The sequence below is a fragment of the Strigops habroptila genome, chromosome 7 (assembly GCF_004027225.2).
Source record: "Strigops habroptila isolate Jane chromosome 7, bStrHab1.2.pri, whole genome shotgun sequence".
Lineage (NCBI taxonomy): Eukaryota > Metazoa > Chordata > Aves > Psittaciformes > Psittacidae > Strigops > Strigops habroptila.
In genome coordinates this window covers 65,678,645-65,703,653 of record NC_044283.2, presented here as the reverse complement: position 1 = coordinate 65,703,653, position 25,009 = coordinate 65,678,645, and the positions used below count along the sequence as shown (strand labels likewise).

Sequence of the window (25,009 nt, the reverse complement as noted above, 5' to 3'; positions counted from 1 at the left end):
GTCTAAAGTGTGCTCACTTCACACGAGTTTCATTCCACCTGCACATCTAGAAAAGTTACCACTTGCCACGGATGAATTATGTCTGGGCTTTTCTACATGAGCCACCAGCTTCAGATGTAAAAGCCAATCCCACTTTCACACATGGACAAAATAACAGGGTTTTTTGGGGGGATTGCGTAAGTCCAAGAGTATAGCTAGATATTAACTTAAATGTTTTAGTGTCCCTTTGTCCATTTCAGATTTCAAACCTGGCCAAAGCTCCCTTTTCCCAAGGTCACATCCTCCAACACCACCAGTAAAACCATTTCTTCTCCATATCATCATTAATTATGTCAGCATAGAGGAGCATGTTGAAGAGCAAGCTTGCACAGACCTAGATAAAGATCCAAGACTCAGTTACAAGCGGGAAGCTTGCCCCTCTGCCAATAAGCTGTAGAAATGCCCCGGAAAAAGCTGCCTCTTGTAAGAAGCACGGCTTGATACCTCAATTACATACCACCTCCAAAGAACAACCGTATGTAAGGACAACTCAGAGGAACCATGTGCACACAAAGCAATGCTGAAGAGCCGTGCTTAAGTAGATACACTGAAATCACTGACAATGACAAAAAGCCTGTCTGTACTTCAAGCTAGCAGCTAAATTAAAAAGCAGGTGAAGAGTACAAAGACATACATGGAAAGGTTAACAAAAAGGGGTTTGACTGTTTGAAGCCGCGTTAAGTACCCTCTCCATTTCAGTTACAACATATCCTTATGCAGATTGAGGTTCTCACAGCACTTAGCATTCTGATGAACATTCCCTGATAGCATGCATGCCACTCACCGGGTGGCCAGGGGAGAGAGCCACAGGACCATCGCCAGTCCAGTGGCAAGATGCAGCAGCATGGCCGCGAGCTGCCTGTTGCACCAGCAGCAGAGACATGCGCCTTCGTTCCTTTCATTTTTGCCACTACGTGATGAAGTCTTGGCTCTAACTTAAGAGAAGGAGGACATCAGCTGGAGATCTTTCTCTATTTCCAGAAAGACAGCTTGTCCCCATTTGACTTCCAGTGTATCTAAATTGGGTGTCGGAAAGGTCTCAACTACAAATACTCCAGATAGACATTTCATGCTCTGATACAGCACCTCTCTTTCATGTATGATCAAATAACAGCCATTTAGAAAAGGGTTTCTTACAGAAAAGGCTTAAAAATGTAGGTTTAAAAAGGCTATTAGTTTTCTCTCTGATTTTTCCTGCCTGCGTCTCTTCACACTGCTCCATTTCCCTTTGCCCAGAACATCGGAGCCTGTCAGACTATCAAATTAGTCAACCCACTTCCCTTTCTGTCCTACCTCTTTCTTGGCAACATAAATCCTCTTCCTTCTTCTACATTACCTCCCGTGAAGGAGTCTTTGTCCTCTCTCTCAGGCCGAGAACACAGCTTATCTGTAAGAACCTCTGCTTCTTTGCATTAACTGCTGGTGGACAGATTGCTGCCTTCTACACCACACTTTGTTACCTGCTTCAGCTTGTTCATTCCTTCTTAAGCTCTGCTTCCCTGTTTAGAGTACGAAAAAGAACCCCTTTTTCAGGAGACTTTCAAAGTTCCCCACATACCAGCCTGGCTGAACAGAGTTATTCCCACATTTCTTACCAGTCGAAGGGAAGAATGGGGCTTACTGCTAGAACTCTAGAGGTAACTCGTTTTTCAGTATTAGAAGTCAAAGGGAAAAAATAACCTTCAATGTAAGGATTTAATTAATCCAGTCTCCTTTATTGTTAGTGAAGACCTCTGTTCCAGATTGCTGTTAAAATTGTTCCTCCAGGCACAAAGTACTTAGATGGTCATTTAAATTATTTCAAGATTACCCAAGATTCTGCTCTTAAGACCTTCCAGGGCATCTCACTAGGAACCGGGAGTGCCACGGGGCACCTGGCAACCCACAAGCTGATGTGCTGCTTCTCTGGTTAACTGTTGTAGTGCCAGAGTGGTCCCCATGAGAACAGGGTAAGCTGCCCTACATTTGTTTTAAGCCGAACTCTTGCATACGGACTGCAACTACAGAGCAATTTGTGTGTGTTCTCACCTGAGGTTTACCCTGTAGTAATGCATCATAGTACCTGCAACTTCAGTGCAACTATAAATGGAAAACCTATTTAGATACTTACTTCATTCAGAGAAAAAAAATCTACGTAGTCATGTATTTGTGCTGAAGCCAAAATATTAACAGTTGGAAATGGCAATGGCAACAACATAGAAAGGACCAGCAGTAAAACTTAGTATTTCTCTTTTCGCACAGTTTTTACCTACCAGTACTTCTAGCTTGTCTCTATGAGATGATGAGAAAGATTAGCACACTGGAGTAGCCTAGCCCTCTTATTTCTGCCTTTCCTTTGCAGTGCAGCCTTAGGAGATCAAGGTGTGGCTGAAGGAATAGGTAGTTCACAAAGCTCCAGAACTTACCGATTTGAGTCTCAGAGTCGCTTAAGCAAACCCTGTCTTCTTTGCATTACAACAACTGGGAGCACACACAAAGTTGTGTTTTAATGCAAAGTTGTCAGCTGGAGGGCAGTAACTTCTTAAGCTACTCAAGTTATTCCACAAGCACTCGTGTGATTAGCCACAACGTAAGAACACTGCGTATGCCCACTGTCCTGAACAGGCATTAGAGAGCTAGACCCCTGTCAGAAGTTACCTCACCAACTATCGCAAGCTCCATGGGTATTTCAATGAAAAATGCTTCAGTGCACTGTGTGAGAGAATTGGTCAGCCATTCGGAGAACAGGAGTAGTGAGGAGCTCCAAACTTCCACGCTGCATCAGCTATCTCAGGCTGAACGCCTGGAAGATTTCAAATAAGCAGAGAAGGTGTTTAACAGGCTGAAAGGAAAAAAGTGAAAAACAAAAAGCAGACCAAACACCATTAAATTTCGTTTCTATATTTCAGTAAAACCTACTTGAATACACTTTGAAACAAGAGTACAACAAAATAGAATATACTTCAAATGTTGAATATACAAACTATTATAGTTCATTCTGAACACTGGTACTTCCCTCTTAACTTCAACTAAAAAAAAAATTTACAGGTTTAGAACTACCTGACAAAAGCTCATGCTGGGCGTGACCTTTCAAGTGAGAGAGTAGAGCTGAAACTGAAATGTATGCACGGATGTCAAGGCCAAGTGAGAGACACAGGCATGTTACAGCAGCAGGCGGGAAGCCTGCTGCCATTTTGTCCACAATTAAGAAATTTAGACAGACTTTTAACTACCATACAAAATATGTTACATGTAATTCTATAACAATACTGTGCTAGGTACAAGATTTTTAGAAAATTTGTTTTAATAAAAAAGCTTTACACAAACAAGCCATTAGCTTATTTCAAGAAAGATAACTGAAAATCAGTCTAAGGCTTTCATTTTGAATCTGCTTAAGCTGTATGATACAAAAAAAAAACAAAACCAAACCAACCCTCTAGGTCTCTGTCTTCATTTAGAAGCTCTTTAATCTTCTCCTTTATTTCACATTCTACAATACCTAGTAGCAGAGTTTTTCACATAGCACCAGTTGAGTACTGTGGGCACACAGTAGTAATTGCTGGTATGCATATAACACGCATCAGATTTTTTAACAATGAGACTTTCCTCTCCCCCTGAAAACTAAAAGCCAAGGCAAACCTCTCACACAGCTCTCTTTTTAGTGTTCCAGGTCTTAGTGTAACTTGGTAACGGGTAACGTAGTGAACTGTTTGGTCCCTTTTCAGTCCCTCTATCCTTCCTTCTCTGTAGGTTCAGCTGTTTCCCAACTGGAAGAGGCAGTTTTTGTCAGCATTATCAATGTGGTTCAATTCCCACTGAAACACGGGAAAATAAATTTTTTTTGCAGTAAGTCTTCAATATATGCATGTTTATTAACATTTCAAAACGCTCCTTTCCGACTTGGCGATCGCATCCACTTCCCCCCCAAAATTCTGTCAGTATATTCAAAACCGTAACAGTCTACAAGTCCATGCTGGAAGCAGCCAATTCTTCATTTCTCGCACGTTATGATTCCTTCTCTTTTCATTGTTACGGGAAGCGCAATAGCTGAGGGCGTGCTAACTACTACTACGTGGGTTACAGTCTTGCTTCCATCTGCCGGCTTCTCTTCTTTTACCAGCTGCAGCGTTTTCACTTCACGATCCTGTTTTAAAGCCGCTGCGTCTGATTTGACTTCTGGACTTTTTATAACGGCACTAATCACCCTGGGAGGAGTCTGGCCAGACGCCTGCTGAGCAGGCACCGATAGTCTCATTACTGGTGTCCCATGAGCTATAGACACCGGGGTTAGTGCTCTAACAGCCAACGGGGTTCCCACGATGTTAATACTTCCTGACCCAGACAGGCCTGTTTTTGTTTGTAACTGACACTGCGTCAGTTGCGTGGCAGGGATCGTAATGATTTTGGCAGGCTGCATTGTGATTTTGTCTCCGTTCTCAGCAGAGGTTGGCATCACAGTAGGGATTGTCTGGATTACTACCTTTGGAGTTGTTGCTGTTGTTGGACTTGTGTTAGTTATTAACGGTGACCCTGCGTTTACCGACTGCACTGCCACAGTTGAGATTTTCTGTCCCAGAGAGGTCATTACAACAGGCACTTGCATTGCCACACGTACAGTCCTGCAAAATAAAGATAGTTGGGTGTTTTTAGGCCAAAACACAGGGCGCTTTTAGAGATAACAACAGGAACAGACAAATCTAGGACTTACAGATTTTTAATGGTAAAAGCAAACAAACAAAAAACACCCAAACCTTTTGCACATCTATCGGACTTTGAAAATTCAGCAGCATTCACCTCTCCCTCCCTCTGTATATATAGAATTAAAATATGTGCGAGGGCAAGCATATTAAGAGTTGGCTCTGATCTCATAAACCAGACTTTCATAGTATTCTATCATGTTGCACTGCTGCTTACAAATCAGAAACAGTTTCCAACATTTAAAACATAAACCAAAAAACCTGAAAGACAGCTTCCTAGCCAAAAAACTGCTTGTCATTAGCAAATGACAAGCCCAAGCCACATTAACACAGACCTGGGAGCTGTCGTTGCTGGGACAGTAGTAGTGGTAGTTGAGGGACGAGATGATGATGTATCATGCGCTGGTGAGGCAATATTCACAACTCTGGTGACTGCTTTTTCTGTTCTGGTACAGCTTAGCGGAGAGGAATTTTTTCCTCCACGTGCAGAGGTTGCCGCTTTTAGAAGGTTTTCTGCAGATAGAGACACTCTTTCCAATGACTTTTCATCTGTAGGCATTGACAAATCTTCACTGCAGGACTCGCTTTTGTCATCATCTATGACAACTATATTTTTTGGCATCTCCTTAAACTGATATACAAGCCTCTGACCCTCAACTTTCGCAAGGATTCCTCTTTGATAGTAGTATCTGAAAAATATAAAGAAAAGCATAATTAAGTAGCAACCAACATCGTGACACATTTTAAAGAAAACCTCATTCTGTGCTCAGAAGAAAATCTGAAGTAACCACAGTAAAACCTACAATGCCAAAAGATACAGAAAGAAGCTGGCAGAGCATCTGAAGGATCTAGCTGAAAAAAAATCTGACCTTTTAAATACATACTTCAGGAACTAAATTGAACATTAACTGGTAAAAAGCAATAGGAACTGCAAGACACTGAGGCTTTTTAAACAGCCAAGTCAGTAAGAGGCCAAAGCTTTTAAAACTTGGGAACTGTTTGCCTATATTTCTACAGGCAAAATTAAATACAGTTTAAAATTACAGTAGAAAACCTAAGGCATAACAGTTTTTACCTCAGAGCTCTTCCCATAGTCTCATAGTTCATGTCAGGTTTGTTTTTGTGTTTTCCCCATAGTTTGGAAACAGCTTTTGAGTCCACAAGTTTAAAGATTCCCTTCTCTCGCTGAGTCCATTTAATGTATCGAGGACAAGTGTTTTTGTCCTGGAGAAGGTCCAGAAGAAACTCCCATAAGTACGTTGTATTTCCTATAACCAGAAAGCATTTACAGATTAGAAACCCACTTTTAAAGATAACAGAAAGTCCTCCATAGGTAGGTAACTCTGAATGACCTGCATTACAAGCACATGTTACACAGAGGATCCTATATAACGTAACCTGCGCATATTCTTTCATTCTGTTTTGTAAAGCTTCCGTAAATACTTACATTCTGAAATGAGCTAATCCAAGTGACCTGCTACATAGTACAGGAGCCTGTTCAATCCCACACCCATTCTCAGTTCTTGAGCGTGGGACACTCTCCAAGTCACTTGGACACTGCTTCAAGTCACTACAACCTTCATCTGTTCAGCCAAGGCAGGAGGAGAGCTCAGGATTTTAGATCCTCCTGCCCTTCTGTGTCAGAAAATGAACTGGCATATCTATTCCCTCTTTAAGCAAACATGAGAAAATCATTGCATCAGAGTTGTGGGGCAGCCACAGCTTCTCTGGGCAACCTGTGCCAGTGCCTCACCGCCCTCACAGGGAAGGGCTTCTTCCTTATATCTTAGCTAAATATACCTTGTTTCAGCTTAAAGTATTCCCCCTTTTCCTGTCACTACAGGCCCTTGTAAAAAGCCCCTCTCCAGCTTTCCTGTAGCCCCTTTAGGCACTGGAGCTGCATTAAGGTCTCTCCTTCAGGAGCCTTCTCTTCTCCAGGCTGAACAAGCCCAGCTCTCTCAGCCTGTCTTCATAGGAGAGGTTATTACTACCTATCTTAACATAGAGTAGATTTTGCACAATGAAAGAACTTTCTTGTGGCCGGTCAGTTATTACAGCCACCAGCTACTTGAGAATGTTAGCTGTCATCTGAAAATAGAAGGAATAATGGCCAGAAGCCACGGGAATGGTACAAGGTGTTGTGTGTATCAACAAACCGTCGCATTGGTACCAGCATCCGTGTGGAGAAGCTCAAAACCAGGTTTGCTCTTCCCAACTGCACACACTCTTTACAACAGTATTTGTGCAAAAGAAAAAAATACGTAAAGAGAAACCATGCCTGAACTGCCAATCTACTGTGTGAGGACAAAAAATACTACTGTCTTTAAGAAAAAAATACTAGGAGGTCTCCAGTTCCCCCTGTATAATAGACTGAAGGGCACAATTAAATCAGATCTACATCTGCCCCACTTTGCACCAGAAAGAATCGGGAATGCACGAAGGAAGGAGTACCTGCATGGACAACAAGCAATTGCCTTTCAAAACATGCACAACCAGTTGTTCTCCTCCTCCATGACTTAACTCTACCGACAGCACTGAGCTCTAGAAATTAATAATCGTTTTCCAAAAAACATGCTGCATGTAAAATAGCTATATTTACAAGTAATATTTTTAAATAACAAAAAATAAATCCAGTAAGAAAATATTTTGCAGGATATCAAGTTTGCTAACATTAAGAAAAAACATGTATTTTATGCCATCTGTAGTGTAAAATACAGAATGAAATACCTTGTGAAAACAACAGACAAAAGTAGTTCACTATGAGGAACCACAGAAATAAAAAACCAACACAAAGCAGGACCATCTCCCACTTAATAAAACAAACAGCACTGAGATGAAATCACCAGTACAGACAAAAACGAGGAGACACGGAATGACAGGCCTCCTTTCTCCAAGTTCTTTGTACAGTAAACTAAGAACCGGGACATAGAACTATTCAGATAATAGAAAGCCATAACAATGAAATCAAAATTAGAAAAGCTAAGAAAGCTTCAAGAATACTAAAAAAAAACCCAAAACAAAACAAAAAAAAACCCCAAGATGTATTTTTTAGTACAGCAGATGCAATATCTGTGATCTTCACTGAGGTCAGCTGCTACACCCAAATCCAAAGACAGCAACAGTGGCCACTGAAGGGAAGTTTAATTACTGTTTGTGCTGGTTTTCATAAGCTAACATCTGCACAATGTCAGCCCCTTTCTTCCTTGCCCTACTGACAAATGTGACAACTCGGGAGCTGTATCCCAGATAGGCAATTACATAAACAGCAGAGATCTTGCTTTCAAACAAATCCCAAAATAAGAGTGGAGCTGATCATTGCGCACTTAAGCTAGAATGCTGCCACTGAAAGTCACTACACTTTCCTTCTCCTAGCTGTAGCAACATCTCCAAATGACTTTCAGTGAGGCAAGTGGGAAAGAGATCCACGTTTTTCACCTGTAACCAGGGGAAGAGTGGTACACTGTATGCCAACTTAAAGGTAACCTGTGAGCAAATTCTCTAGTTTGTCTCCCTGCTGGGTGACTAGCAGGGGCTTGAAGTCCAAGAGAGTACTCAATATTTGTCAGGAGAAACATTAGGCAAGTATGACTCTGCTGCACAAATTCCTCACTCAACCAGTGAAGCAACATATCACCATTTGTTTTTCCCTGTAAGCCAAACTGAATCTATTAGTCAAGCCATATATTCCCACTGAAGTTTGTGAATTAACTAAGAAAACCTATTTTCAACCATCACCATTACAAACGCCCATTAGCTGCTTCTACTTGAGAACAAGCCTTTCAGCAGTAGCTTAACAAATGATGTGTCTAGCAGTGAGTTAACACACAACACAAAAGACAGCACGAGTCAATAAACACAAAGCAAAGCAAATGAAAAATCAGAGTGTATTACAGGGCACTTCTAGAGCAGTTCCACACACCCTTGGGCTAGATCTTGACAAATTTGAAGACATCAAATACAATTAAACTCTAATGAAGTCAGTACAAATTCATCCACCAAAATTTTAAAGATCTGCGTATTTCATGGGATAGATACAATATATACATACTGCCTAATTTTAAAGGCTCAATAAATGAAAAAATATACCTTTGCCTTCTCTAGGTTTCTTCTTTATACCCAGATCTGGAGACCCATCAGACATAGCCGATTGCTGGGTCTTCGGTTTACGGCCTGCTGCACATAAACAGGAAGGGAGGGGGGAAGTATTAATCATCTACAGAATAAAAGTATTTTACAGTTTGTCTTTGCTGAAAGAAGCAGTTTGTGTATTTTCTTCCCTGCCATTTCCTTGCTACAGGTATGGATAAACTTAAAATTCTTAGATTATTACTACTACTGCACAACCAGTTTAATTCATCGTTTGGTTGCTTATTTCAGTGGCAGATTTAACTCAATTTCAGACAAGTTAATGGCAGGTAAGGTAAACAGCACATCTATGAAGTAAAAACATCAAAGTGTCTGGTTTTCTCTGGACTGTGTTCTTTCTTCTTCTGTGTTTTTTGTATCCTAGCATGGGTGCTGACCAAAGCATCAGTCTTCCTAAGAAATTTTACTACTGAAATCATAAACATCCATTTCCACCTCGCACCTGTCTGTTAAAAGCTACAGATAAAAGCTTCCACTCAACACAAGCGGTGCCGCGCAGGACTCACATAGGGCAGGCAGAGCATTAACACACTTCCAAGCAGCACCCCCAGCCTCAGGGGTGCAGGACAGCCCGAGGCGCTGCTGGCAGCCTACCTGTGCCACAATCTCAGCTGCCCTCGAGTAGGGTGCGCTGCCTGGGCTTGCTGTGGGCTGGCAGGGCTCCCACACACCTCCTCCTCCTACCTTCTGCCTGCCCCTGCGACGAGGCTCCGGAGGGGAGGACTCAGCCAGCAGCAGGCTTAGAGCTGCCTACCTGCCCATGCCAGTGAAAGACCTGTGGCTTCCTCATCCTTTCACACTTCCATGACCTTTTTACTCAAGGTAAACAGGCCCAAGCAGGGAAAAGGATCATACCCCACGGCAGCAGCAGGCTGTAAACACTCCATGCTTCTACCTTCACTTAAAGGCAAGCAGCAACGATTAAAGTTCCTACGTCAGGCACTAGAGCATTAATTTTTGCTGATGAACGATCTTCTTTATTAAACACTGAATTTCAAAAGGCATTAAATTATGAAGACCAAGGTTATGGCTCTATAACTAGGGCTGAATAACCTTAGACAATTAAGAGCAGGGATTTGTAATAGGAAAAAAATATTTACAAAATAACCTTCATAAGATTTCCAAAGTTCCTGAGCACAGCCCTGTAACGCAATGTACCCAGTAATGACCAAACAGGCAACTGAATACAAAGAAATAGTTTAAATCCAGTGCATGACTACAGATTAAATCCACAGAAAAGCTTTAATCATCATTTTCTTGCTTATGTAATTTACAGTCGAGTTATGGTTATGTGTGTTTTTATTAAATCTAAAATTCATAGATCTTATATTTATATCACTTTATCACTACATTGCATTTTGCTCTAAATTACAAGTAAATATTCCATCTTAGCATGCCTGAAAGGTCTAATAAAACAATATTGCTTCAGTTATATGAATTGTATTGATGCCTGTAAGAAAACTGCTAGACCAGAAATAAACCTCACCAGGTGCCAACGTGTCATTGGTAACTGAATGCTTAGAACTCCAACGCTGTTCTGAATAGTTTCTCCTCCAAGACATGCCAATCAGACAAAGAAGATACCTCTCTCTCACACGGAAGATCTTGTACTGATTTTGTAAACTAATTTATGGTTTTGTAACTTAGTATTTACCCTGCTGTTTCATTCGAAGAACCGTGAGTCCACCCACTCTCCAAATATTTCCATATTTCAGACACCAATGGTTACCCACGCAAGTCCTCTTTGAATCCTTCTCTACCCTTCCTCCACTTTGTAAACCGTGCTTAAAGAAGACTACAAGGAAATAATATTTTCCTTTATGGCTTGACAAAACCCTTTCTCTTGCTGTTTTTTTTTCTTTTTTCTTGTTGGAGACCCATTTTCTAACAACTCACATTTCAGACTCTAATCAGCCTGATGAGCAGAGAAATGGGATCATCTAACCTATCTCCACCACTATCAACCGCACCGTCTGCAGCAGTGCACACCAGAAATAAATTCCGAGATTGCTCCTATGAAGAGCCATACCTACCTTTTTTCTTTTTCATTGGTTCATGGATATCAGGAGAAGTTGGAACAGAAGACGCATCCATTGGCTCAGATTCCTCCGTTGATACCTCCACTACTGTTTCTGTGATCACGTCAGGTCTCATGGCTGCATGGATAAATTCTAGGTTTGACACACAAAGAGAGACAAAAGCTTTCACTATGAGGAAAGGAAGGAGAAGGGGAGGGGGGAGGGAAGTATCTGATGATGTTTCTACCTCATTATTTTAATGTACCTTCCATGAAATTATTTTAATCAAAGAATATGCAATGTTATAGCAAAACTCTGCTCCAACAACTTGTCACCTAGAAAATCAACCCAATTCCCTAAAATATGCACGCTTGCCAGTATTGTTAGGCATAGAACAAGTATCGCACCAATATTTTTCAGAACTCAACTCAACTTCAAAGGAAACAAATTAAAGCTTAACCTTTGATCCTTACTCTGATCTCCATTTCTTATTTTGTAGCTTTTGGGTTTCGGTTTAACTATTATTTCATCCACCATATATTAAGTATGTTAAGGAACATATTAAGTATGTTAAGGAACATATTAAGTATTTTAAAAACATATTAAGTATTTTAAGAACATATTAAGTATATTAAGTATGTTAAGGAACATATATTAAGTATATTAAGGAACATAAAATTAAAGTAATCATCAGATTAAGTTTTGGTTTTTTTAACTAGTAATACTTTGCCACACAGTGTATTCAGATACTCTTTTTAAAATAGAAACACAGATAAAAATATCTTTCCCTTACTATAACTTTTATTTTAGCAATTTAAAATGTCAAATTCATAGAACCACAGAAAGGTAAGGTTAGAAGTGACCTCTGAAGGGCACCTGGTCCAACCCCCTGCTTAAGCAGGGCCACCTAGAACTGGTTGTGCAAGACCGTGTCCAGATGGCTTTTGAATATCTCCAAGGATGAAGACTCCACAACCTCTCTGGGCAACCTGTGCCAGGGCTCGGCCACCTGCACAGTGAAAAAGTATTTCCTGATGTTCAGATGGAAAAGTTCATTTTAAATGTGTAGCTACTCACAGATCTCTACCCAACAACCTATCTCAGATAAATTATTTAATCTGTAAGTATGCTTGTTACAGGTAGAGAAATCCTGTAAAAACTCAAACAAATCAGTAGTTTTGCAATAAGAAAGCCAATGTTTTAAGCAGCATGCAATTCTCCACAGAAGCAGCTTTCCCAATTTGCTTGCTTTACTAATTAGTGGAAGGAGAAAAGGCTCAGAGAGCAGAAACTGCGGCTCACGTACCAGGACTCCTGGAATCTCTCAGGCAGGTTGGAGACTCCATATGAAGCAAGGCCTCTGCAGCTTCAATTGTCTTATCCCTGCAGTGCACATTACTTCCATGAACCGATGCCTCCACTACAGAAGAATAAAAATTGAGAACAGATTACTTACAAAGTTGTGTATTGCCATACAACTGCAATACTCAGCCTTAAGCATGATAATCTCAAAATTGCCAGATGTCTTCACACCTTTTGTATCTTCCTGTCAACAGAAATGTGTAGGGAAGACACAAGACAAGCAGAACCAACACTGTCACTTCTTAGGTCAGGTTTCTGGTTCACAACCATGCTCCTCCTTTCTATGGGGCGTTCAAGAGCTTACAGAAGCACACTTCTGGGATTTGTCTTCTGCCTTCAAGCTAACCACAACAAACCAGACCTGCAGTGAGGATGGTTACAAATTGATGCAGCAGAGCAGGGAACTAGAACCATTCCAACTATCATCCCATTAAAATCTTAAGGTCACTTCTCTTCATATTTTCTATCGATTTGGATAAATATATATATTAAAGAATACAAGGATATATAAATATTATATATACGTAGATAAAAATACAAGATTGGTTTGCAAAACATACATCCAGCTTCATTTTCTGACATTTAAATTCTCTGAGGGCTGGGTTTAGCAGGCTTGGTTGTTAAAAAGCAAAACACAGAGCATAAAAAACAGTACGCAGCAGCTGGGGCTTTCTTTTACGCAATAACTTTAGGAAGAAGGTGAAAAAAACCTCTTTTTTCCGAGTTCTGAAAGTTTACAAAAACTAAGTAACTATTCTATGATTCTACGAATTAAAATAACTTGAAGAGAATACATTTTAAAGCACGATACGGCATAAACTGCAGCAGCAACGCTAGGAAACCCCCCCAGTTATCAGTTAAACCCAGGGTCCTGCTCACGGCCCAGTCTGTGTTGCTCACCCTCGCAAAGGTTTTTACAGGCGGTGGCGGTGGTGGTGGCAGCACCTGTTGCCCATGACCCTCTCTCTAACAGAGGTACGCCAGCACTCTCCCCGTTGCTCTTCCCATGTATGGCCATCTGCTCAAAGCCCAACTGCTCCGGCAGCCCAGGAAATCTATCTTTAGCACAGGCAGGGTCACCTATCTCCAGCGTCAGAGAGCTAAAGAGGATTCGGCAATCACGCTCTACAAGAACTTCAGGGCACCTATCCTGTTACTGAAAACGTCTAAGGAACAACTTGATGTTTATTTAGATAAAGCAGTGAAAACACTGCTAGCGGTGCTTCTGATCTAAGAAACAGATTCACGCAGGCACAGACGGGGGGAAAGCCTTCCAGTTTATCTAAACGCAAGATTACGCACTAAACATATAAACCAGAAGCTGCAAGTGAACAAAATCTGGAAGAATCACACATGGAAAATTCTGGGGGGCTGAAATGTCTGGCTGAGCCAGGCCGGGTGCCCACCCACTGGCTGGCTGCTGGGATTCCCACTGCAGTCCTCTCCTAGGATGCTATTTAGGGGGCTTTATCTTTTGGAACAGTAGATGCCTGATAAAGCTGACATTCCACCACCACTTGCTTCGCCCCAGGCTGGGAACAACAAAAGCCTACCAAGAGTATAGGAAACTCAGGCTAAAGGAAAGGGTCTCTATGCATGCTCTGTCCCTGGGATAATCAGTGGCAATCAACAGGAGTTTTGCACCCTGAGCCCTTTCCCCAGCTGCAGGTCCTGGGTGCTCCCCAGGCATGGGGAAGCTGCTGTTTCTTTTCCAAGCAGTTTGGAAGTGTTCCAGGTCAGAAGCTGAATGCCTGCACTGAAACTGAGTGGCCCTGAAGCAAACCCTCCACCTAAACATTCTTCTTTCTAAAGGGAAGCTTCAGTTGCACAAATTGACGACTTAAAGTTTCCCTGCATCTACCACATAAAACTTTTCCCTGATCATCAGAATACAGGAACAATATTCAGATAGTTACTATAAAGCATAGAATCACAGAATGGTTTTGGTTGGAAGGGACCTTAAGGATCACCCAGTTCCAACCCCCTGCCATGGGCAGGGACCCCTTCCACTAGACCAGGTGGCTCAAAGCCCCATCCAACCTGGCCTTGGACATTTCCAGAGATGGGGACACTTCCAGGGATGAGGAATGCATGTATTCCACACTAATACTGAAATTACAAAGTCCAAATCATCATTTAATGTATTATTATTCTAGAAAAAAAGATTTAAAGCAGGTCAGGAAAGCTTTCCCACCAACCCCTCTGCCTCGCCTGCAGCAAAGAGCTGTACCATTTTCATTTCTGTTTCTGTTAGTAAACATTTTTGGGGACAACTAGTTAGCTAGGTTCTGTGCAGCTATAATACAGCTATCAGCAGTATTATAAAGCAATTCCATAAAGAAACTCAAACAACAGTTGCCAAATTCCAGTTGTTAGAAAGCACTGAATTAGCATATTGAAGCTGTCATCTCCTAAATGCTTAAAAGCATACAAAGTTTTTGTTTGTATCCAAAGTATTTCCTATAGGGAACAGCTTAGATGCTGCAACACAGAGGTACTGAGCAGAGAGAGGGAACAAGGCAAAAATGGTAGCTGAGAGCCGTGTTTGTACTTTTAAAGTACTATGGCATTCTGCTGAGGGGCTGGAGTGCAGGGAAAGGAGATGAACACCCCCTGCCCCCCAGCATTAGGGACTAAGGCTGTAAAACCCTAACAGCAAAGCGGAGGGGCAGAGGAGTCACCCAACCTCTGCCCTGAGCAACCCTTCTATTTCCAATAAAACTAGACCATCTACTCCTCAAAAGCCTCTGACATTTGGAAATGCACACTTCACAAACGTTTTTCCAACACGACTTACTTAGGACTCCACTAAAACTGTCACCTAAAAAACATCAAGCAGAAAATAGTAACGCTTCTGGCTTTGGCTGGAACAAAACATATGCTGTCTGTCTATCATGACAGTTAACAAACTAACCTAACATTGCCAAAAAGACATCTATTAAAACACTTACTAAAATGAGCGCTATTACCAAGTTTGACGTCTTATCAGCTAGCTTCTCCATGGTTTTAGCCTCAGAAGTGTTCTTCTACCCAGTGAGCACTAGGAGTTTTCAGTTGTGCCTGGGCAACTGCACCAACACATTTGGAAGAGGAAAGTGTAAATTTACATCTCAGCACAAATCTGTACATAAAATGTCTTTTTGCCAGGCTAAAAAATGTCTAACAGAACACAGCAAGTCAGAGTGCTCAAGCAGGAGAGATGACACTGATGAAAAATGCAGCTAGAAAAGATATCCCGAAAGATGGAAGTGGGGGAACAGGTTCCCTCAGAGAGGGGAGGGGACAAAGGAAAACCAGGTAGCTGTTCTTGCAGGTGGCTATATCAAGTGTCACCAACTAAACAACACTTGTATCACAACATCTGGTACCATTTCTCACAATAAAGGGTAGTAGAAAAAAAGCCAACTTCAGCTGAAAGCCATCACCACAGAAAGTCACTGGCAGTTATTTACTGAGCAGAACCTTCCAGGCCCGTATAGCTTTTACCATGCAAACATACCTCATCACAGCAACCTTCACCTTCTCTCAGTACATCCAAGCTTGTGATGCACAACAGTGGTATGGCGGCAGCCAGAAAAATCTCTAACCGAAGAATGATGTGTATGACCCATTTCTTCAAAAATGCCCAATTCGCAAATTTTCCATTATTTTTATACTATCAACTATGGTACTACTGTGCACATATACAAGACTCCCAAAGCTACAAAAGACTGTATTGCTTGAGTAAACAACTCACGATGTAGCTCTGTTACCTTATATACTCATTTCAGGAAGAATATCACTTGCCCAAATGAGGTAAAACACATGGATGGAAGTAAATTTTCCAGACTTTAGCAACTGAATAACATGAGAACTGGTGTTTACCAATCTAGAACGCATCAGAGCTACCACCACAAATTTCTCTTTCGTTCTTTTAAATCAAATCTCATCTTACCACTTTTATGAAGAAATCTGACTCCTTGGCACTTTATTTTAAACCAACTCATTAAAAAAAGTTTCTACTCTGTTTTCAGAGGGAAAAGAAAATCCTCTTAGAAGACAAAGTTATTTTGATTTTTAAAACATAAACAGTTAACTGGGTTAGCCGATGTCTATCTTCACTCTAGACCTAATGTCTTCTAGCTCCACTTTCTAAACGACTAGCGTGTACAGTAGATGATTCAAGGCTCTCAACAGCTGTTACAAAATACCAAACTTGGTAATTAAGTCTGACAGGGCTGTACTTTTAGCTTTACAGAAGAGAATACTGGCAACATATCTATTTTGTAACAATGCTCCCAGTTTTTACATAAAACAAGAGCAACAAAATGAATTAAAGCAAGTGGTGAGAGGGAAAAAAAATGGACTGAAGTTTTCAAAGTGGTACTTTTTGAAACTGTGATACAGCTCTTTATCTGAAGAGCTATCAATGTCTGCATTTACAAGGTCAACACTTAACTGCAGCACCTGATTTACAATAGCTTATCCTTTAATACCATCGAGCAACTAGAGGAACACTTTAATGAAGAATTCACAATTCCAAGCATGGAACTCAGTCAAGAGTGACTACACACACGCTAACAGACCTCATTAAAGTTTACTGGTGTTCACATGCTTGTTTTATCTCAGCATTTAAAAGACCACAGTAAACAGCAGTGGAAGGTACTAACAGCGCTTAAGCCGCACTTTAATTAAAAACAGTTGAATTGCCTGTACAGGTAATACCCAGAAATCTTTCTGTATGCAACACTTGACTGGAAAAGAAAGCATTTTCAGTTTACTGCTTATTTTATGGCAGGCATTTGTTCAGAAACTGAAGAACAACTCCTTGGGTTTCCTGGCATTTCCCTAAGGCTGGCTCTGTTCATTCAGAAGACTTCCAGCTGCTCACAATTTAAGGATGACACATAACCCACTGCACACTGGCAAGCAACAATGAAGACGAGGGCAATCATCTCAAAACACTTGTTTCCCTGTGAGCCATATGCTATCAGCCCAAAATTGAGAGAAATATTAGCTACAAAGCCAAAACGCATCTTCGTAAAGTCATTTCAGAGTTGCTCTTACAACCAGCAATTAAGATAACCTTAAGCACTAACAATTTTGGTCCAGCTTTCTTCCCACAGTTAACAAACACTCTGAAGTTTTGTCAACACCAAGGCCGGCAGCCACAGAAAAAGGCAAGGCATAATTACTATAATCCCTTAGGATATAGGATTCCTCTCTTAAATCCACGTGATGCCATATACATATATAAATAAGTAAACAGGCATGGTATCCTGACAGTATGACGATGGGAATACTAGATGTGTGTAGGTATCTGTAACCCCCACTGCAATGCAAATATAAAGAAAAAAATCAAGTTGGCTGGGATAAGGACAGCAGAAAGAGCAATACAAAGGTCACTGGTTATTTACCTAAGGGTTGGCTTAGAAGCAATCTAGTTACTGTGACTTAAGAAGTTGTTGACACAATAATCAACTACTTAAACATTCTCTACTAATCAACAATCAAAAGCAAAAGACAAATAACTGGAATCTCCTGCAGCAGCGAGCCCTGCAGGAATGAGAGCTGTGTTCCACTGGCAAAGAGAAGCTATCTCCTCCGTCACACACAGGAGAGGGCCCGAATGGTTACGGCATGGCTCCACTTTTTCTGCTCTGCGCCAGAACGGTTCTCCACTGCTTTGCCACGGGGGTCTTTTGAGCATTTCTAGGGTTTGTTCTTCCCCTCCAACAAGCCCTGTGTGTTTTTCCATATTAAATAAAGCAAGCCATTTTGAAGATCAGACAACTTGGCCCCCTTTTTTAAAAGGATACCTTAACACACAGGTAAACGACAGAGCCTAATAACCTTTAGCACATGTTTATGCTCATACTGCCATGTCAACAAGAAGCCAGCACGAAGGTATACTCTTGACCAGCTTGTGCCCAGGCACTAACTGCACAACTTATTATCTACACTACTATTCTCTGTACTGCAGTGCCCAACTTCCACGGACTACTTTAAAAAGTGTAGCTCCATGGTGTAAAGACAATAAAATCAGAGCTAGTACGACTTCCACGGAGAACTGAAGGTCTGACACCATATTTGTGTTTGTGAGCAGTATAACCTCGCTCATGTTTTCTCCAGGGCTGCACTGCACTTAATGAAAAACCCCCGGATCACCTCAGCATGCTACTGTCAGAAGTGGCGGATGTAACAAAACGAAAGCGCCCGGTTCTGAAACTGTGTGTGTCTGACAAGGTGCCAGAGCTCAACTAAGCGCCCCTTGGCACGGCAGTGGCTAGCGGGCAGGAGTCTTCCCGATCTGAATGTGCGTCCCAGAGCAGCCAGGAGGTGCGGGCACCTGCTGGGACCGGCGGCAGCGAGCCGCGCTCCCGCGGCCTCGCACCTCCTCCCGCTCCCGCAGGGTCTCCGCACCGAGGGGGCACCTGCCCCGGCCCCACCCTCGCGGTGTCGGGGCGGGATGACGCTCCCGCCGCCCTCAGCCCCGTCCGCGCCGAGGTGAAAGGCGGGGGGGGGGGGGGGGGGGGGCGGCCACGTGCGGCCCGCCGGCGGCGCCCCCCACTTCCGTGTTTACACTCCGCTTCCCTCCAATTCCGTGCGCGCCCCGTCAGCGCCGCAGGGAGCCGCCGCTCCGCCGCACGCCGCGCTCCCATTGGCGACCGCCGCGCCCCGCCCCGCCCCGCCGCCCTCCGGCCGCCAACGGCGGCGGCCCCCATTGGCGCGCGGCGGCCGACACGCCCCTCGCGCTTAGGAGGCCCCGGGGGAACGCGCCGCTTCCGCTACGCAGCGCGCGTGGGGGAGGGGGCGCCCCCCCCACCCCCCCGCCCCACAGAGGCGCCCGCCGTGTCCCCTGGGTGTGCGTGCGTGCCCGCTCCCGCCCCGCACACGTGGGCCGCGCCTCCTCCCGCCCCGCCGCCACCGCAAAGTTTAAAAGGACACCGCTGCGGGAGGGGGGGGGTGCGGGGAGCACACGCACGGGTGCGCAGCGCACGGGCCGCAGCCCTGCGGTGCGCGGCTGCAGTGCTCGGCCTGCCTGCTCAGACAGCGTGGAGGCGGCGGCGCCCGGAGCGGAGCGCCGGGCCGGGCTGGGGGAGGCGGGAGGACAACAATCTCGCACACTTCCTGGTTCTCGCCCCGGCCGCGCAAACCCCGCAAAACTCCCCCGCCCGCCCTGCCATAACTTCCGCCGCGGTGGCGGCGGTACCGGGGCCGCCCGCGCCGCGGGCAGGTGCCACGGGCCGCCGCTGCCGGCGGCCGCACGCCGGGCCGGCCGCTACCAAGGTGATCACTTCCTGATTGCCCTCCATTGCTTCCCCGCCCGCCGCCAGAGCGCGGCGTGCGCCGCCGCTTCCTCTCCCTGGTCCCCGCTTCCACCGCGCTCCCGCCGCCGGCGCGGCGCAGCTTACCGGCCCGGATGAGGAGGTCGAGCTGGTTCGTGGGCCCCTCATGCAGGGACGTCGCCATGTTTACGCTGCCGGAGCGGCTTCACATTGACCGGCGGGCGGGCGTGCGCCGGGCACGCGCGGGGGGTGCCGGCGGCGGGAGCGGCGGTGCGCGCTCCCGCGGGGCGGCGCGACGGGAGGAGCGGGCGGCGCGGGCACCGCCACGGCGCGGCGGCGGCGCTTCCTGCGGGGCGGCGCGGCGCACGCGATCCTTCCGCCGCCGGCTTAGACAGGAAGTGCCGCGCCGGCACTCGCCGCCGCCGCCGCAGCGCGGGGCCGCCCGCGGGCGGGGGAAACGCCGCCGGGGCCCCGCCGCCCGCCCGCGCCCCGCGGCGCAGGTGGGTCGGGGAGCGGCGGGGCGCGGGCAGCGCCTCCCCGCCCTGCGGCACCGGCGGCGCGGACACTGGGCAAGGACGGGCGCTGAGGCGAGCGCAGCCCCGTCCCGCAACCGGTCGCCCCGTCTCCGCGCTGTCTCCGGCCACTTGCACCCACGCCGCTCCCTGACGGCTACACCCGGGTAGCCCGTTCTCTCCACTAAAACGCCTTTTTGGGGCAGCGTTTCTCTCGGGACACACCTGATGGCCCTCATCGAGGCAACCCCTAACACTTAGCAAGTCGTCTTCTCAGGCAAACTCCTGAGCTACCTATTCTAGTAATGTTTCGACAGAAAACATCAGTCCTTCCAGACTGCAATCCTCCTCCTCTCCCTGACAGCAGCAGGGCTGACTCCAAAGGAACATTAGATGCTTTTTCCAGTTCGCCAGGGGCCCCATCCTTGTTCAGATCTGGCCTCTGACCAGACTGGGGGAGGGGGGAGAGAGAGAATGCATTTCTTTCTTAATTAGAAAAAACCCACCACCACCACTTTTTAGGATTGTGCCCTATGCCATCTGAAGAACAACCTGCCTCAGTAACACCACAGACTTCCCTGCCAGGCTCCTGGCACACAGCAACAGCCACAAGATGTTCTCCAAGTTCCTGGCTGAGTCCCTGTGCTGCTTAGTCTCAGGGTATAACTTGAGACCAGGATGTGAAGAGCAGCTACGCCAAGAAAAGCAACGTATGTCCTACAGGGAGCTACACGAGGAGATCCTGCATAGGAACTCCCTCATTAATGCCACGCATGCCTGACGAGGCCTGTATTGTTAAGGCATTATTGGAAGGATCAAGCAACCACTTACTGCCCAAAGGGACTTCTCTGTACAGCAGCTTCAGCACTCCATTAAAAACAGGCCAAGGGCACCAGCTGCATCCAGCTGACAATTAAGAATCTCTCTTCCCCTATCAAGTTTTAGTACTCCTGGGATCTAGATCACAAGCAAGGATTTAGCAGCGTTTTCCCCCGGCACAGAAATCACAAAATAGTATCCAACATAAGTCACCTCCAACTGGTAAATCCAGTACCTCAAACTTCTGACAGCTCATACTCCTACTACAACTGCCAAGGCTTTTTATGGATAATTTAATGACCAAATTTACATACACAAATAAAAATACAGGCATTTTGTACACATCACTTATCTACTCCTGGCTGTAAGGAATAAAATTTATTCACCACCTTGTCAGATAACAAGCAAGACCTACAAAAGCAAGATCATTCATTCTCACATTCAAGCCACAATACCTAAGGGTAGGTCCATGCTTAAGTTTTGCCAGCTGAGCTCTAACCAGGCAGGAGCATGGACAAAAAAGGCAACTCTCCAGCCAGCTGTGACAGCAAAAAGCTCCCATGCAGATACAGCTTTGCCAACTGCAGAGCGCTCCTGTCAGCTTATGTTATTCAGAGAGGTGGGACGGCAGTGTTAACAAGAATTCCTTCCATCAGCGTATTTCCACTAGGGGACTCTGCTGTATTCTCCAGCAGAAAATGCTTCTGGCGGAGACGAGCCCAAGGACAAGTAAAGGCATTTAAAGTAGGCACACACTTAAATGCGCAATGAAACGTCATTAAAACGTTCTCAAATAGAAGTGGAAGCCTCATGCAGTGTTGTTTAGCAACACCGCAGATTCAGCTTACATACCGAGTGCTGAACTAACTGTATACTCAAGTCACTTAGTCCCACATACCTACTGTGGCTAAAAACCATAATTTACCCACACTTCTCTTCAAGCTGTTACCTCCACAGCATTAAAATATGGTTAAAAAATCGTTTGTCAGTTTAGATCCAAATCAAAACCGAGACACTAAATACCTCTGAAAATCCAGACCTGTGCCAACAGAAGCTCACACTGTATTAGAAAAGATGCATTCACAGTTTGTTGCCTTACTGTTCACTATGTAATTCAGTGAGGATTGTTCACTAATTGCAACTTCCAGTCACAAACTGAAGTGTTTGACTCACATCCAAGTTGTTCCCTCTATCCGCCACAGGCAGAAGGAAGTTTTGCCCAAGATATGTGCACTCCTCGAGTAAGTGCGTTCAAGCAATCTGCGTGTATAATTTCTGACAAACACCATGTGTCAGAAATGAATTTTTTTTTAAACAAAGAGCATAAACATCAAGCTCTTGGTTTAATACCAGTGCTCTAAGCAGCATCCATTTACTACTCAAGCACAGACTTAGCACAGTGTGTGCCAATTCGCATGAAATGGACTCGAGCAGCTGCCCACATTATTCTGATCCTTTGCTCTCTCTGATGGTACACAGGGAGAGTATCACTGGCTGCCCAGGGGATTCCAGCCAGCTGAAAAAACTCCAAGCCCATGCACCGTCAAGATTATAGTGTAAGCAACTACAATAAATCTATGAAGTGATCATTTTGACTTGTGTCCAACTTATTTGTGTAAGCATAGTATTAAAGCGTAACACCATCCTTAAGGAGGAATGTGATTTTCCTTGAAAACCCTGCAGTTCCATCTGTTTAAACTGTATGACTTCCAGTTATTTTATACTGAACACTAACTGATTTGCCATGCTAATAAAATCTTACTGTTTCAGGGGAAAAAAAACCACACAGTCAATAGGGAAAAAAGAAAACATGCACTTAACTTTTTAATCTATTTTAAGGCCTTCTTTCATAGAATCATAGAACGGGGGGGACCTTTAAAGAATATCCAGTTCCAACCTCCCTGCCATGGGCAGGGACACCTTCCACTAGAGCAGGTTGCTCCAAGCCCCTGTGTCCAACCTGCCTTTCTAGGCAGAAGGCTAACAAAGAGGGCTACAAAAGCTACTCAAAGAGTGGTGGGTGGCCCAATGAAGCAAGAAATATTTACTGTCATGTAACAGGACCATATGAAATTACAGATTAACTTGTTTTTCTGGCAGGAAAAATGTAGAATACACAGAAACAGATCCCCAAACAGCATCATTCAGACAAATATATTTATCAGCCTAGTGTTTTTTTTTTCTTTTCTTTCTGTTAAGAATATACAGAGACTAAGCTTTACTCTAATCTTTTAAACCACAAGCTGAGCTGTCAAGATAGCCAGGCAGACCTACATGCTTCACTGCATGATATACCTACCAACTGCCAGGAAAAATAAGAAGGTGGTCAACGTGTTCTAATATGCAGGAAAGCTATCATTCAAAACTATGCTCACGTCACACAGGAGTGCAGTAACTGTAAATCTTAAGTAATTTCAAGACAACAACAAGTATTTGCATTTTAGCTGACAGCACCTCCATCCCTGTGCACTTCAGAGTCTATAAACACAGGATGAAACATCTATCAACTCCTGCTTTAAGGGATATAGACAACTTTGTTCACGTTAAAGGAAATAAGATTCACTTCTTTGCAATATACACCAGTTAAACTTCATTCTGGTTATTTTAAAAAAGTGAAAGACAACTCAAGAGAAGCAGCTGGATGTGATTAATTGCACACAAGTCAGCAGATGTACAAATTCAAAATACGAAAAACCAGAAGGTTTCAGCAGATCTGCAGAACTGGATGGGAGTGTGATCATCAATTATATTAAGCATTCCTTGAACAGTCCTCAAAACTAATACCGCATTCAGTGGCTACAGAGAAATTGGTTGTCTCCTCTCCCCCAGTCTCCTGTGCAAAGCTACCTTTCCCTCAGTTCTGACAAACACGTTGAAAACATTCTCTGGTAATAGACTATAGTTTCTCTTGGAAAACTATTTCACAAGCTTTGTAACTTGAAACGCTAAAAGTACAGCCTTCCAATGGCACCTTTTCCCTTCACTGACAGCAAATGGTGAACAAGAAAGAAAAAATCCTGTGTATTTAATTTGCAGTGTACGTGAGAAATTGCAAATGATAACAGAGGAACAATAGTGAAATGCCAACCAAGCTAAAAAGCTTCACGTAACTTCAGGAGTCCGGGAATGTTCTGACCCAAGTGCTGAAACCACCTACGAATTCTGAGTAGTTACAGAAAGGTCAGCTTTGCCCAGGATCCTGAAGAAATCACATCTAATTAGATTAGACAGAACTAGTTGCTGTCCTCAACAGCAGGCTGTCAAACTATTCATCATTATTACTGCATTGCAAGGGCAACGACACAAAGAAACATTTTTAACTATTAGATGCCAGAAACGTGCAGAAAGATGTAGCAATCTCCTTCACCGACACATCAGCTCAATCATTACCATACACCGTGTATCCCACGATAAAAAACAGCTAAAGTAATTGCAAATAACCACAAAGTGTCCCCAGAGGAACCAGGGAAAGACCGAGGAAGGAGGTCAGTGACTGTACCAAGCTTATCTGCTTGACTACACCATATGAAATGTCATCACACTAAAGCCAAGTGTCTGTCACAACCTGCACCTTTAAGTGGACTCAGGATCCTCCTATAGCAATTAGAGATCCCACATGGAAAAGCAAATATATTCTTAGGGTTTGATACTACCTTTGACAAACAGAAAAGTGTCCAAACAGCAAGTGTCTACATTCCAACATTATTACTTGTGAATGTAGAATAAGAAAAACTTGGCTGTCCCAAAAAAAGAAAAAAAAGAAAAATTGAAATTATACATGCGCTTCGCTGCCTTCTAACTTTAATTCTTTAATTTCAAGGCAGTTTAGCAGACAATTATCAACCACATCTTTGCATAGCACATTACATGATTTTACAAAATTGACAGTCTATGAGATTGGCAACAGGCTGGCATATGAACTATGCCACTGTTCAGCAATTTCTCTATTCAAGACCTAGCATTTACAATTCCTTAAGAGTTCTCTGGTAACAACAAATGTCTGTTCTATAAGCCCACTGAATCTTCGTAAGGACTAAATGTCCTGCTCAAACATATATGCCTTTGCTGTGATCCTAGAATTTGTTGTCAACTACAATCTCCCTTTTATCATGAAGATCACCTTTAAAAAATACTTTCAAGTGTGTTACTCTATTTTTGATGAATAAAGA

The 25,009-nt window shown here is 43.9% G+C and overlaps 1 protein-coding gene across 7 annotated transcripts in view; it reads right to left on the bottom strand.

Annotated features, from left to right (window-relative positions):
• Window positions 1-2,900: 2,900 nt before the first annotated feature.
• ELF2 (E74 like ETS transcription factor 2) overlaps window positions 2,901-25,009 on the bottom strand; it is a 37,538-nt gene continuing 15,429 nt past the window's right edge. For 6 of the 7 annotated variants that reach the window (XM_030492919.1, XM_030492920.1, XM_030492925.1 and 3 more), the window contains 6 exons: window positions 12,186-12,299; window positions 10,895-11,032; window positions 8,802-8,888; window positions 5,791-5,983; window positions 5,051-5,404; window positions 2,901-4,637 (listed from right to left, as the gene is read on the bottom strand). In XM_030492919.1, coding sequence (XP_030348779.1) covers window positions 4,010-4,637; window positions 5,051-5,404; window positions 5,791-5,983; window positions 8,802-8,888; window positions 10,895-11,032; window positions 12,186-12,299 — 1,514 coding nt within the window. In that variant the 3' untranslated portion in view covers window positions 2,901-4,009. Of the gene's footprint in view, window positions 4,638-5,050; window positions 5,405-5,790; window positions 5,984-8,801; window positions 8,889-10,894; window positions 11,033-12,185; window positions 12,300-19,635; window positions 19,931-25,009 lie in introns of those variants that run through there. The other variant, XM_030492923.1, reaches the window with a different exon arrangement.